Source organism: Brienomyrus brachyistius, unplaced genomic scaffold, assembly GCF_023856365.1.
Source record: "Brienomyrus brachyistius isolate T26 unplaced genomic scaffold, BBRACH_0.4 scaffold66, whole genome shotgun sequence".
Classification (NCBI taxonomy): Eukaryota; Metazoa; Chordata; class Actinopteri; order Osteoglossiformes; family Mormyridae; genus Brienomyrus; species Brienomyrus brachyistius.
The window spans coordinates 655159-668530 of record NW_026042341.1 but is presented as its reverse complement, the minus strand read 5'-3'; the positions used below and the strand labels follow the sequence as shown (position 1 = coordinate 668530).

At 51.7% G+C, this 13372-nt stretch overlaps 1 protein-coding gene across 2 annotated transcripts in view; it reads right to left on the bottom strand.

Moving 5' to 3' along the window:
- The window catches only part of nbas (NBAS subunit of NRZ tethering complex), a 122152-nt gene that overhangs the window by 97310 nt on the left and 11470 nt on the right, over positions 1-13372 (bottom strand). For both annotated transcript variants that reach the window (XM_049002260.1, XM_049002261.1), the window contains exons 9-18: positions 12918-13016; positions 8942-9080; positions 8685-8750; positions 7880-8008; positions 7578-7641; positions 7087-7280; positions 3534-3782; positions 2618-2743; positions 2216-2367; positions 139-276 (exon numbers count right to left, since the gene is read on the bottom strand). In XM_049002260.1, the coding sequence (XP_048858217.1) occupies positions 139-276; positions 2216-2367; positions 2618-2743; positions 3534-3782; positions 7087-7280; positions 7578-7641; positions 7880-8008; positions 8685-8750; positions 8942-9080; positions 12918-13016 (1356 nt within the window). The remainder of the gene's footprint in view (positions 1-138; positions 277-2215; positions 2368-2617; positions 2744-3533; positions 3783-7086; positions 7281-7577; positions 7642-7879; positions 8009-8684; positions 8751-8941; positions 9081-12917; positions 13017-13372) is intronic.

The following is a 13372-nucleotide window of genomic DNA, read 5'->3' as shown; positions in this document are numbered from 1 at the left end:
GGATGACAGACAGATGGATAGATGTACAGAATCAGCATGAACCCTATCAGAGGATGAGGAGAAGCAGTGTACCCCCGTGCACACGAGCGTCTGGCCCCCGCAGGGAGCAAGGGCATCCAAGGTCATACCGGCGCTTACCTGCGGAAATCCACCTTCTTCAGCAGCTCCTGCCTCCTCTTGGCCTCCCCCTCCTTCCTCTTGCGGAGCTCCTCAGCCGGCGAGAGAAAATCCTCATAGGGAGCGTCCTCTGCGTCCACGTCGCCCGCCAAGATGAATCTGTGTTTAGCATCCGGGAGGGGGAGGAGTTAAAAAACAGAGAGGACGACCTTTTGCGCGTCGATACGAGATTAAGCATATTCATCTTGGAAGAGCGGGCGTGCGAATCGCCCAGCCCAGTGGGCGGTGAGACGACCCCCAAGACGCACTCCGGCGAGATTTATTCCACTTATCTGTGGCAGCATGCAGAAATGGGATTGCTTTTTATTACCGAGCGATACGCAGAGAATAATCAGGTGGGCAAAGTAATGTGCGGATTGTATCTGCCCTCCAGTTTTAACAGCCTTTCAGCTGCATGTCGGCGCCAGCTGCAGGTTTAAAATATATTACAATAATAATTACATTTCTCAGAAATGTGGCTGGCACGTTCCCCCGATCACGAAGACAAATTAAAGGCTTTACGGGGACACGTTTCCTGACGAGAGCGTAGGCTGTTGGAGACGGGAGACGGGGTTGGGCTTCTTTCTGGCCTCAGCATGTGGGTCTGGGGTTTATAGAACAACCACAGGTGTCAGTTAAATCTCACCTTCTCATCATCTTTATTGCCACCGTTATATTTTATTAACTGCCTTTGGACAGCGATCCGTGTTAACTTTCCATTATAATCAAGCAGGCAGCCCCCTCCTCCCCCCCATACACAAAAAGCAGGCCTCGCTCCTCTGCTCCTTGACTGGGGGGAGGGTTCTAGGAAGGAGGGAGGGAGAAGGAGAGAGGGAGAAGGAGAGAGGCCATTTTCGAAGCGCAGCAGACGGGACCATGACAACAAGGGGCATCATTTGGCATAAAGCGACACTTGGGCATGCTGACCACCATAAAGCCATGTTGGGCCGTGCTGACCACCATAAAGCCATGTTGGGCCGTGCTGACCACCATAAAGCCATGTTGGGCCGTGCTGACCACCATAAAGCCATGTTGGGCCGTGCTGACCACCATAAAGCCATGTTGGGCCGTGCTGACCACCATAAAGCCATGTTGGGCCGTGCTGACCACCATAAAGCCATGTTGGGCCGTGCTGACCACCATAAAGCCATGTTGGGCCGTGCTGACCACCATAAAGCCATGTTGGGCCGTGCTGACCACCATAAAGCCATGTTGGGCCGTGCTGACCACCATAAAGCCATGCCAGGTCGCACTGACTGCCATAAAGTGACACCGGACCATGCCGACCGCTATTAAGCGACACTGGGCCGAGCCAGTCGCCATAAAGTCACTCCAAGCTGCCATAAAACCTCGCCGAGCAACACCGGCCACCAAGAAGCCCGGCCAGGCCGCCGCATTGGGCCAGGCCGCCGCATTGGGCCAGGCCGCCGCATTGGGCCAGGCCCTGCCCACCTCCCACTCTACCCTCCGAGGATAATGGATTTAACGACAACATGGAGTAGGCGAAGTGCCTTTTGAAAGCCGCCCACCTTGCCTTTAAAAGTGGGGTGGGAAGAGACGCGTTAAGGGCAGCTTCTCATTATATGCCGTTTTTGTTGTTCTTCCCCATCTTTTTTGTGCTCCCGCACTCCCACCCACCTCACTGAAAACATAATTACGTTCCGACCCACTGGCTTCCTCGCTAAAAATAAAGGACGGACCTGGAGGCTGACTGCAGAGAGTCCCAGGACCAATAAATACACCCCCACAAACAGTGGTCAGAACCACACCGCTGGTTACCACCCCCCCACGGGCCATCAGTTAGCCGCCGCCGAGACAGACGTGGCAGCCCAGTGCGGAGAGCGAGACCGATAAGGACACTGCAGTCGATGGCTGTGGTCCCGGGGGTCCCACTCTACACCTTTGGAAAGGTACTTAGCCCAAATCGCTCTAGTGCGACATGCAGCTTTTCAGTGGGTGGATCTGAGATGACAAAATAACAATGTGACAATAAGGACGGAGGGAGGAGGAGTATGTGAAGGGGAAGGAGAGAGAGGAGGAGGAGGAGGAGAGGGCCGACCTGCCGCCATCCTCGCCGCTGCCAATGGCGATGAGTGCCTCCAGGTCGGTGCCCTTCAGGCCGTACTGCAGCAGCTCGCGGGCCGCATCCACGTTCTCAGGCACCCGCTCCACGCACTCGTGCAGCACCCAGGAGCGCTTCCGGATCTTGCTCTGCAGACGTGGATCGGGCCGGCTGGATAAGCGGCAGTGCGCTGATGCTAATGCTAACTCTACAAGCACATTCGCTCCGAAGGATCATAGTGATGTTATTAGGAGCCACACAAACACACTTATGCTAGCAAAAAGCTCTACTACATACACGCCTCGATGCAAACTAACCTAAGGCCTAACATAAGCCATTTTCCATCTTAAGGTGGCACTGACAGCCACTTCAACCTGCCCCCTCCCTGTACTGACATACCAGATAGTCCTGGATGGAGGCGATGCTGACGGTTGACTTCCTCCACTGCCGCTGATACACGAGGTCCGAGTCGAGGCCGTAGGCCTGTGCCAGGGACAGAGCCTCGCCATACTCCTCGCTGTCGATCTAGGGGACGACAGTGCACCGTTGGACAGCATCAGGGTCCCCCCCCAGCCCTGCCACCCCACCCTCCATTTTTCGATTCTTTTAATTATTAATTATCCAACGTTTTTGTCCAGGTACACTTTTCCTGCCAAAGATCTTAAGGGTCTTACTCTGGGACACAACACTGACACATGGCCATCCCTGGGATTTCACACGGAGACCTTCTGATCACAGTCGCAGTGCCCTAGGCTGCTGAGCCAACCCCATCCAACTGTATTTAGATCGTGGTCTTACTTCCAAGGCTCCCACCAAGTGAGCGGCAGTAAGGGGAAGAGAGGACAGAGGTCCTCAACACGATCCATCATTAATCATGAAATGCATTGGGGGCACTGCGGGGGGGTCTGGCACCTGCCACGGAGCAGTCGGGACACCACAAGCTGCTAGTCGACCCTGCTAAATAAAGCGCTGCTGGAGCGAGAGCTGCTCAGAACGGCAACAGAGCTCCCCTGTAGAAGCGTGGGTGTGGGGGGTCGCTGATAGAGTCCTAATGTGGCCGGACAAAGGCAAAGCCATCACCAGCCCGAGACGACCAAGCCAGCTGTGACAGGGTGTTAGCGGTGCGTCTCACGCACCAAACCTAGTCTTTGCTCATTCAGGGCTGGTGTATGGTGCCAGAAAATGGACCAGGTCAAAGTGTAGAGGAGACCCAGCTATTATTCTGACTAGCAGGAAACGTTCGATAAGTACCCGTCCTCCTAAGAAGTCAGGCGGGCTGAAGAGGATGATACCAAGGGCGGGCTAGGAAACCCACCTTCCGCTGGTACAGCTCCTCCGGCGTGGTGGATCGCAGGCTGACCAGCCGGTAGTTCTTGACGACGGCGCGGGGTCGTTTCCGCGGAGGAGCAAATCGCTCCATCTCCGTCACGTAGTAGAGGCCCCGCTGGACGTAGCCGAGGTAGCGGGCGCGGGCGGAGCCCTCATCCTCGGAGCCAGAGTCGTCATCGGCGGCCCCTCCCTCGTCCTCTGGCCGGGGTCGCTTGTGCGCCAGTTTGGTCTCGCACTGGAGAGCCATGGAACACACATTCAGAACCGTTGGGCATTACTACTCCGCTTCACTAGGGGGTGCTATGGTCAAGGACCAGGACAGAGACCCCAATATTTTCCTGTTGCTCACTGTCAGATGTTTTCAGTAACTATCCAGCAGTACAAACATGAAAGCCTCACCTTACATGGCGTGTCGGTTATTGAATTTAATACCCCTCTACATTCCATAACAGCTTACCAAGTACCAGCACAGAGTGAGCCTGGAGCCTATCCCAGGAGATATGGGCCATGACACTAATGCATTCCAGGACACACAACCACAACTCAGAAACAAAAGTTCACCGAAATGCATACTTTTTGAACCCTGTGAGTGAAACAGTCCCAAAAGTAAAAGTAGGAGGACATGTAAAACACACACACACAGACCTGGGGGAGGATTCGAACCATCAACCCTGGAGATGTGAGGCTACAGTGCTACCTGACTTCAAAATATAAGCGCAGATTTGACATGTGGAGCTGTTTCTTTGGTGACTCTCTCCCTTAGGAGAAAGGCTTCAAGTACCTCCTTTCCTCCCATACGACAGTCTCTGATAGTAGGTACACAGAACATCTATCAGACGATTAATCATGCGGCACAATTCAGAAGCTCAAGAAAGCCTTTTGATAGGATAATAACGATGGCGATGTTCAGCGCGTTTCCCTCGTGCTCACAGCCTCGCCGGGTCTGTTTTTCATTAAGGGAAAAAAAAATTACTTAGTGAGGCAGACAAAAGAAAAAGGAACCAATTCAATCGAAGAGAAAATCCTCCTTAAAATTTTTATTCATCTGAAAAGGCGGAAAAGCCTCTCTGGACTCTGTATGTGTTGTCCTGTTAGGGCGTTTTATGAAACGCACATCGGGTGGGAAACAAGAGAATTACTGGCACGAGAGAGTGGACAGCCACTAGAATTATATCACCGTTACAATCCCTAATAATAATAAAAAGACCTGCAACCAGTCATGTGCACTACAATTAAGGATATTATACGTGTGCATTAAGAAGTCAGGGAACATGAGGACAGTCATGGGAGTCACAGCTCACTCCAGCCCCTGAGGAGCGACAATCGATAAAAAAAACCCATTGCACACATTACTTTGGGTCATCCAAAGACAGCAGGTGCTCACTCCTAGCTTTGCAATTGCCGGAGAGGATTATGGGAAGTGAGGAGGAGCCATACGAGGATTCGAAACAGTTGATGCGCCAGGAAATTAAACTTAACATACGAAGCACGTGACACCCAGTCAAAATTTCTCTCGGGGGAAAAACACCTGGCAAGGACAGTGAGGAGGGTGAGGAGGCAGAGAGCGACAGAACGGAGGGGTCGGCTGGGAAGGTTCATTCTATCAGAGGGTTGGGGGGGGGCACCATGGTATGCTACAGGAGAGATGGATAGGGCCTTGAAGCACAATACATGCAGGGTTGGAGGGACAGTGAATACATACAGTCAGTCCTGCTACAATGCGACTAATGCGTTACTGAAAAACCTTGGGTTCACTATAATCTCGTACTAAAATACACATATCAATGGGAAAAACGACACAAAAGCTTAGTAACTTATGCCAAACAAAATAAATTGAATAAAAACAGCAAAAGCAATGACCTATAATGTAATTACATGCATATTAAATAAGAAACATTAATAAATTATATAATAAATATCTCCTGAGGGTCAAAAGAATGATTTGTTCATGAATCGTACATCACTATCATTCACTTGGACAGCAGTTTTTGCATGCAAAGTGTTTCTGGCTAAGACCATATCTCGTAGTTTGCATAGTGTTTTTCTCTGTGACTGATAATCACCCAAATAAAAAATATATATAATGCCGCATTGTATTGTAACTGGATACTACTATATCAACTGCGTTACAACAGATTCTCGGTGAGATACACTATATGGACAAAAGTATTGTGACACCATTAGAACTACAGGAACTTTAATGACATCCAGTCCATTTAGGTATCAATATGGAGTTGGTCCCCCATTTGCAGCTATAATGGATGGCACTTTTCTGGGAATTTTTGCCTGTTCACGCAGAAGAGCATTTGTGAGGTCAGGCAATGATGCTGGACGTGAAGGCCTGGCTTGCAATCTTCATTCTAATTGAGATTGAGGTCAGGGCTCTGTGTGGGTCAGTCAAGTTCTTCCACACCAAACTCACCCAGCCATGTCATTGTGGACCTTGCTTTGTGCTCTGGCACACAGTCATGCTGGAACAGAAAAGTGCCTTCAATCCCCAGACTGTTCCCACAAAGTTGGAAGCATGGAAGCATAGAACTGTCCAAAAATGTCTTGGCGTGCTAAATCATTAAGAGTCCCCTTCTCTGGAACTATGGGGTCAAGCTCAACCCCTAAAAAACAACCTCATACCATTATCCCTCCTCCACCAAACTTCATAGTTGGCACAAAGCAGTCAGCCAGGTAACTCCTGGCACTTGCCAAACCCAGACTCGTCCATCAGACCGCTAGACAGAGAAGCATGATTTGTCACTCCACAGCAAATTTTTCCAATGCTCCAGAATCCAGTGACAGCATACTTCACACTACTCCTTGCAACTCCGGCATTGTGCTTAGTGATGTGAGGCTTGCATGCAGCTGTTCGACCATAGAAGCCCATTTCATGAAACTCCTGGCACACAGTTTTGTGCTGGGGTTAATGCCAGAGGAGGTTTGGAACTCTGCAGTTACCAAGTTAACCGAGCGTTGGTGACTTATACTCCTTAAGTGCCTTAGCACTTGGTGACCCCTGCTCTGTTACGTTACAGGGTCTGCTGCTTCGTGGCGGAGTTTCTGTTGTTCCTAGATGCTTCTACTTTGCAATAATACCACCTACAGTTGACTGTGGAATATCTAGCGGGGAAGAAATTTCACAAACTGACTTACTGCAAATGTGGCGTCTATCCTATGACGGTACCACTCTTGAATTCACTGAGCTCTTCAGAATGACCCATTCTTTTACAAATGTCTGTAAACCTGATTGCATGGCCTGGTGCTTGAATTTATACACCTGTGCCAATGGAACACCAGAATTAAGTGATTAAGAGGTGCGTCCCAATACCTTTGTCCAGGGTATCATGCGTTGTAGCAGGACTGACTGTACATATATGCATGCATACTTGCAGTCCAATATAACCAAGTATTATCCAAAGCAGCTCATAACCATTTATTTATACAACTGGACATTTTATTAGACAGCAGGGGCCATGCCAATCAGGTGAGGTCACGATCCCTTGGCCTTTAACGACTTCTCCACCTTCTAGGGGAACAAGGAGCCTTACCTCCAGGCTAAGCAAGCCACCATCGTGGGCGGCGGTGACCATTGGCGACGGCTCGAACCACTCGCACGACTGGCCCAGCAGGTTGCGCAGGCTGTGCACGGACGACACGGTCAGCGAGCCCGAGCAACGGGCCAGGATCACGGCGTTCTCGCTCCACCAGTTCACGTCCACCAGGGGGTAGTACTGCTCCTTGTCTGCGCAGGCAAAACAAAACCATTGGTACGGTCATGCCGAACATTCAGTCACTATTTACCGCCTTTCCCGCTAATTCTCCCCACCGTGAGCCACTCGAACACGAGCTGCATCTTTTCCCAAAGAAAAAAAACACCCAGCTTAATAACACCACGCATCAATCTCCCCTCTCTCAGCTCGCGCCTCCTGTTCTCTGTGCTTCCCATATCATCACCTCCCCCGTCAGAAGCGTGTTAATTATGGCTCTGTGTCGCCTCGGAGCTCCGGGATGCTCCCAGCCATTCCAAAGACACAAATACCTTTTATTTTCTTCCTCTTCTCCAGCGAGTTCTTCCACTCCGGGTTGATCTCGTCAAATCCGGGCTGTGGGAAGAGGAGAGGCAGTTAAGCTGCTTACTGCCCGTCTGCCACACGTGGGCAGGGCCGGGTTCGACGCCAAGCCCAGCAACCGACCAGCGGATAAACCCAGGCTACCAGGGGGTGAGGCACACTGGCGAGTGCTGCAGGGGTTGAAAGTAATCCCCCCCTCCGATTCTGGGATTAGAGACATGGGCGCTTAGACCCCCGTCTCCCTACCACGGGAGGCCGCCCCTGCTATTACCTGGGCTTCCTGCATCCAGCTGCCGAGCTGCCGGAGCGACGGGACGGCCCAGAAAGTGAGGAGGCCCGAGAAGTGAATGACCGCCAGGAGCGCGCTGTCGGGCGACAGGCTCATCCGGAAGACGCCGTCCTGGACGGTGAAAAGACAACATGCCATGTGACCTTTGAGAATCAGGCATCTTCCTCCAGGGACCGTCCCCAGACTGTTCTGCTTGTTCCCGTGGCGATGCACCTCAGCCGGCCCGGGTCTCCACAGCCTTCTAAACCGAGAGCACCAATTTATAACTGGCGGACCTTCGGTCGTTTAGGGATTTTTTCCCCCCCATTCTCATTCAACTGGGGCGGCCAATTAAGAAGTAATTTCTTCTCGCTTTGGACAGCTACGGTACTACAGGCCAGGACAGGTGGAGCGAGGGAAGTGCGAGCTGGAGGACTGACAACCCCGTCCTCCACGCTTATTCCGACACCTGGGCCGCCTAACGCAGGGAAGCCAATTTGGAGGGAGTGCACATGGAAGCGAGGTAGCCTGCAGGTTCATACTGTCACCTCACTCCCCCTGAAAGGCCATCGCCACAGGAACCACAGGAAATCAGAATGGTGATTTCTTACAAAAAGAAAGACCTTCAAATCACAGGCCTCTCAGTGGGATACTGGTGTCTACCTGGTCCGGCAGTATCTGGCTGATATTTTTACAGCTTATAACAGATGTGACATGCACTAAGGATTTCTGGATAGCTGGAATAGAGTGCTTAGTCGAGTCTGTCAAAGACAAAAAAGAGCATATTAAAAAGCCTCAGGCTGATTACCTTCTCGTTGGCCTGTCGTGCAAAGAGCCGAAAGCTGGGTAACCTGAAAAGGCCTCTTCTCTGAGCCTACGGGAGGAGAATCACAGTGACCCACAGTAGTAGTACTATGGAGCATGGCCAGAAGGGGGCGCCAGGTGCTAAAGACGTCAGGGTCTCCACAGGATGAATTTCAGCATATGGAGGGGACTGTGGTACCAAGACAGATGGCTGGGGGACAGAGGAGACATCACATCCACCCTCAGGGGAAGGAGACTCACCGAGCCCACGTCATCCTCAGAGCTCGTCACCTGCTTGTAGTGCGGTGACCCTGACAGGGCCCTCCAGGCCGTGAGGCCACAGCGAGTGGCTCTGGAGGCATCACCATCCCCCCCTTCGCAACCACCCACCAGCAACAACCTGGACACAGTAGGAAAAAAGGGAAGTGATTTGATTTCAAACTATGACTCTGAGCATATTATATGCTCAGTCAGGATTATGTCCCCACCTGGTTGCAGGTTTACATACCAGTATCCAGACCACATTCAGACAGCACAGCACATCCCATCAGAACATCACGCCTCCCGAAAAAGCTCCCGCTCTCAAAAGAACATCCCACTACCCACCAAAGAGCCCGGCTTCTGCCCAGAGCACCCCACCTCCCTCAGTGTCCCACCCCCCCCAAGAGAATACCACCTCCTGCCTTAGAGCCCCACCTCCCTGAGTACCCCGCATCCTGCCAGAGAGACCCACCTCCCTGAGTACCCCGCATCCTGCCAGAGCCCCACCTCCCTGAGTACCCCGCATCCTGCCATAGAGACCCACCTCCCTGAGTACCCCGCATCCTGCCATAGAGACCCACCTCCCTGAGTACCCCGCATCCTGCCATAGAGACCCACCTCCCTGAGTACCCCGCATCCTGCCATAGAGACCCACCTCCCTGAGTACCCCGCATCCTGCCATAGAGCCCCACCTCCCCCATGAGAATCCTGCCTCCTCCCAAAGAGAACCACCTCCCTGAGTACCCCGCTTCCTGCCATAGAGCCCCACCCACCTCCGAGTACCCTGCCTCCCCCATGAGAATCCTGCCTCCTCCCATACAGCACCACCTCAATGAGTATTGAGGTCCCCCGCATCCCCCATAGAATCCTACCTCCTCCCACAGAGCCCCACCTACTTCAGAGTACCCCGCCTCCTCCCACAGAGCCCCACCTACTTCAGAGTACCCCGCCTCCTCCCACAAAGCCCCACCTACTTCAGAGTACCCCGCCTCCTCCCACAGAGCCCCACCTACTTCAGAGTACCCCGCCTCCTCCCACAAAGCCCCACCTACTTCAGAGTACCCCGCATCCTCCCACAGAGCCCCACCTACTTCAGAGTACCCCGCCTCCTCCCACAAAGCCCCACCTACTTCAGAGTACCCCGCCTCCTCCCACAAAGCCCCACCTACTTCAGAGTACCCCGCCTCCTCCCACAGAGCCCCACCTACTTCAGAGTACCCCGCCTCCTCCCACAAAGCCCCACCTACTTCAGAGTACCCCGCCTCCTCCCACAAAGCCCCACCTACTTCAGAGTACCCCGCCTCCTCCCACAAAGCCCCACCTACTTCAGAGTACCCCGCCTCCTCCCACAAAGCCCCACCTACTTCAGAGTACCCCGCCTCCTCCCACAAAGCCCCACCTACTTCAGAGTACCCCGCCTCCTCCCACAAAGCCCCACCTACTTCAGAGTACCCCGCCTCCTCCCACAGAGCCCCACCTACTTCAGAGTACCCCGCCTCCTCCCACAGAGCCCCACCTACTTCAGAGTACCCCGCCTCCTCCCACAGAGCCCCACCTACTTCAGAGTACCCCGCCTCCTCCCACAAAGCCCCACCTACTTCAGAGTACCCCACCTCCTCCCACAAAGCCCCACCTACTTCAGAGTACCCCGCCTCCTCCCACAAAGCCCCACCTACTTCAGAGTACCCCGCCTCCTCCCACAAAGCCCCACCTACTTCAGAGTACCCCGCCTCCTCCCACAAAGCCCCACCTACTTCAGAGTACCCCGCCTCCTCCCACAAAGCCCCACCTACTTCAGAGTACCCCGCCTCCTCCCACAAAGCCCCACCTACTTCAGAGTACCCCGCCTCCTCCCACAGAGCCCCACCTACTTCAGAGTACCCCGCCTCCTCCCACAAAGCCCCACCTACTTCAGAGTACCCCGCATCCTCCCACAGAGCCCCACCTACTTCAGAGTACCCCGCCTCCTCCCACAGAGCCCCACCTCCCTCAGAGTGCCCTGTCTCTTTCTACTGGATTACAGTTAGTGATTGTTGTCAATGACATCAGGGATTGTAAAAATATGACAGGCTGTCAGAGCCCAAATTCTGTGGCTAATGAGCAGTTACAATTCAGCCACAGCTCCCAGGCAGAGTACAGACATGATGCTAAGACAGAGGAAATGCAGGTGTGTGTCCCCCTCATTCTGAGAACGTACAAACCGCCCCTTCTGTTACATAAGACAGGTCCATATCCGAAGGCCCCATTTGTACTGAATGCTGACAAGCTCCATCCCACAACATCCATGACCGCGGTTAGTTATTAAACCGGAGACAGTGGACAAAAAGGTGTCGGGGGCAGCAGTCGCCTGGCAGTAAAAACCCTTGGGTTGGCACTGCCCTCTAGTGGAGCTTCTGAAAACAGCGGCTTCTGACAGCTCATGATCTCACATTGATTATGCCGCCCACCTGCCCCAACACGCATTTATTCTTATAATACACCATTAACCATATGCCTAAGCATACCGTGATCTTCACTGCATGAGAACAGTAGGGTGAAAATAAACCTCAACCTCCATAAAAAAACAAAATGCAAAAGGAGGGGTGGGCCGGGCGTCGTATGACGGAAAGTGTGGTCAACCATGTCCTTGAGACACTCTTTGGCTCTCACTTATGCAGCTCTTAACGATTTTATTCCACTAATTATTTCAACAGCAGGTCACCGGAGTAGCTGCTTGCCCCATCAATCCAATTAAAACTAATTAAAATGTATCTTCAGAAACCTGGGGTGAGTGAGGGGGGACGATGGGTTGGCCAACTCCTGGACAATAATTTTATTCACTTGAATAAACTAACGTCAGAAAAAGGCTTTTTAGTGGCACAACTAGACCAGGATCGTGTCACAGTGAGCGGCAGCCATGTGATGTTTCACCGCCAGCGCCGGTGTCACGCAGGGACAGGCAGGAGTGTCCTGCTGCCCGAGTCCATGGGAGCCTCACGTGTGTGGAGGAGGCCATCCGCACAGTCTCCCTTAAAGATCCGGCACGCCAAACATCCAGCAATTTACCTTTCAGTTAGCCACTGATGGCAAAAAAACAAATGAAGAATACATGGTGAAGGAAGGGAGGGACTCTGGTAGGCCAGACTGAGCGGTTTGGAAAAAGGCCATGGGTTTATGGAGCTTTCAAGGGGTCAGGAGACATGCTCCACCCTTGAAGATCCCTATTGGTCAAAATCCCACATCCTGCCAGATTAAATGCAAGAACGACAGGTCATCAGTGTAACTATACAGTACGCAAATATACTGAACAAATGCAGCAAATGCAGAATCTTTTGTGTGTTTGTGTTTCCTCTCAAGCAACATTCAGAAAGGAGCGGATGAAGCTGCACCACTGCGCACGCTCGAGTATGTAATAATGTGAAGCTGGAAGCTGTTGAGTAAAGCGCGGGTATTATTTCAAATGCTGTACCACGATGGATATTTATTTTGTTATGCTTCGTATTTTTTGAGAGAATATTTGTGTTGCACGGTTCTAATATCAAGCTGAAAGCTGCTAATGTGACTACAGTACAGATCAGGTACCATTAATTTTCTAAATGTGCACCTTAATGGATATTTATTTTTATTTACGTGAGAGAATATTTATTTTGATTTATTTAAATTGTTTTTTTTTTTTTATTAGTAGGTTGCAGCAGTACTGACAAATGTTTTATTTAAGAGACAGTCATACTTTGTTCAGTAAACCACTGCTTAATGAAGAAAAAAAGTAGTAATTAATGTTTTCTTTCCTTTACCTGTACAGAAAACGTACCAAACCGTAACTTCAAAACAGAGGTATGTGCCGAACCGTGTGTTTTGTGTAGTTGGGCCCTTGAGCAAGGTCCTTAAGTCCAATTGCTCCAGGGAAACCAGGGCACCGAGCTCTGAACCTGCATTGCAGAACCCAACCTCAAGTGGTGGGTAAGCACTCAGGTGGCGGGAATCGGCCAATACTCACCGATGCCCGGGATGGTAGACGACAGCAGTGATGCCATGACTGTAGTGTGTAGCAAAGCTGAAGCTGTAGTTCTCCTGGAAGCTCTGGTTGGTTCCAACACTGAGAAAAAGAGAGGGAGGGAAGTTTAACGCAATGAGAAATCAGCCAGTAGGAGGCAGAGCGGTTAAAGTCTATGGAATTCAAGGCAGCAGGTCTTAGATTATCTCCATCTGTATAACACGTAAAAAACTCCACACTGAAACTGCTCTGACTTCCCAGGGTGCGAGGGACACGAGAGAGGCAGCAGTGACCTCCAGTGTGGTGTCAACTGGATTTCTTTCTTCCATTTCTTTGCTTTCCCCGTTTCTGAATTATTCTATATAAATGATACAGGAATGTATCACAACACATCCATATAAGGTCTCTTGGGGCAAAAAATTTAACTGAATAACGCAGGGGTGTCAGACTCGAATCCT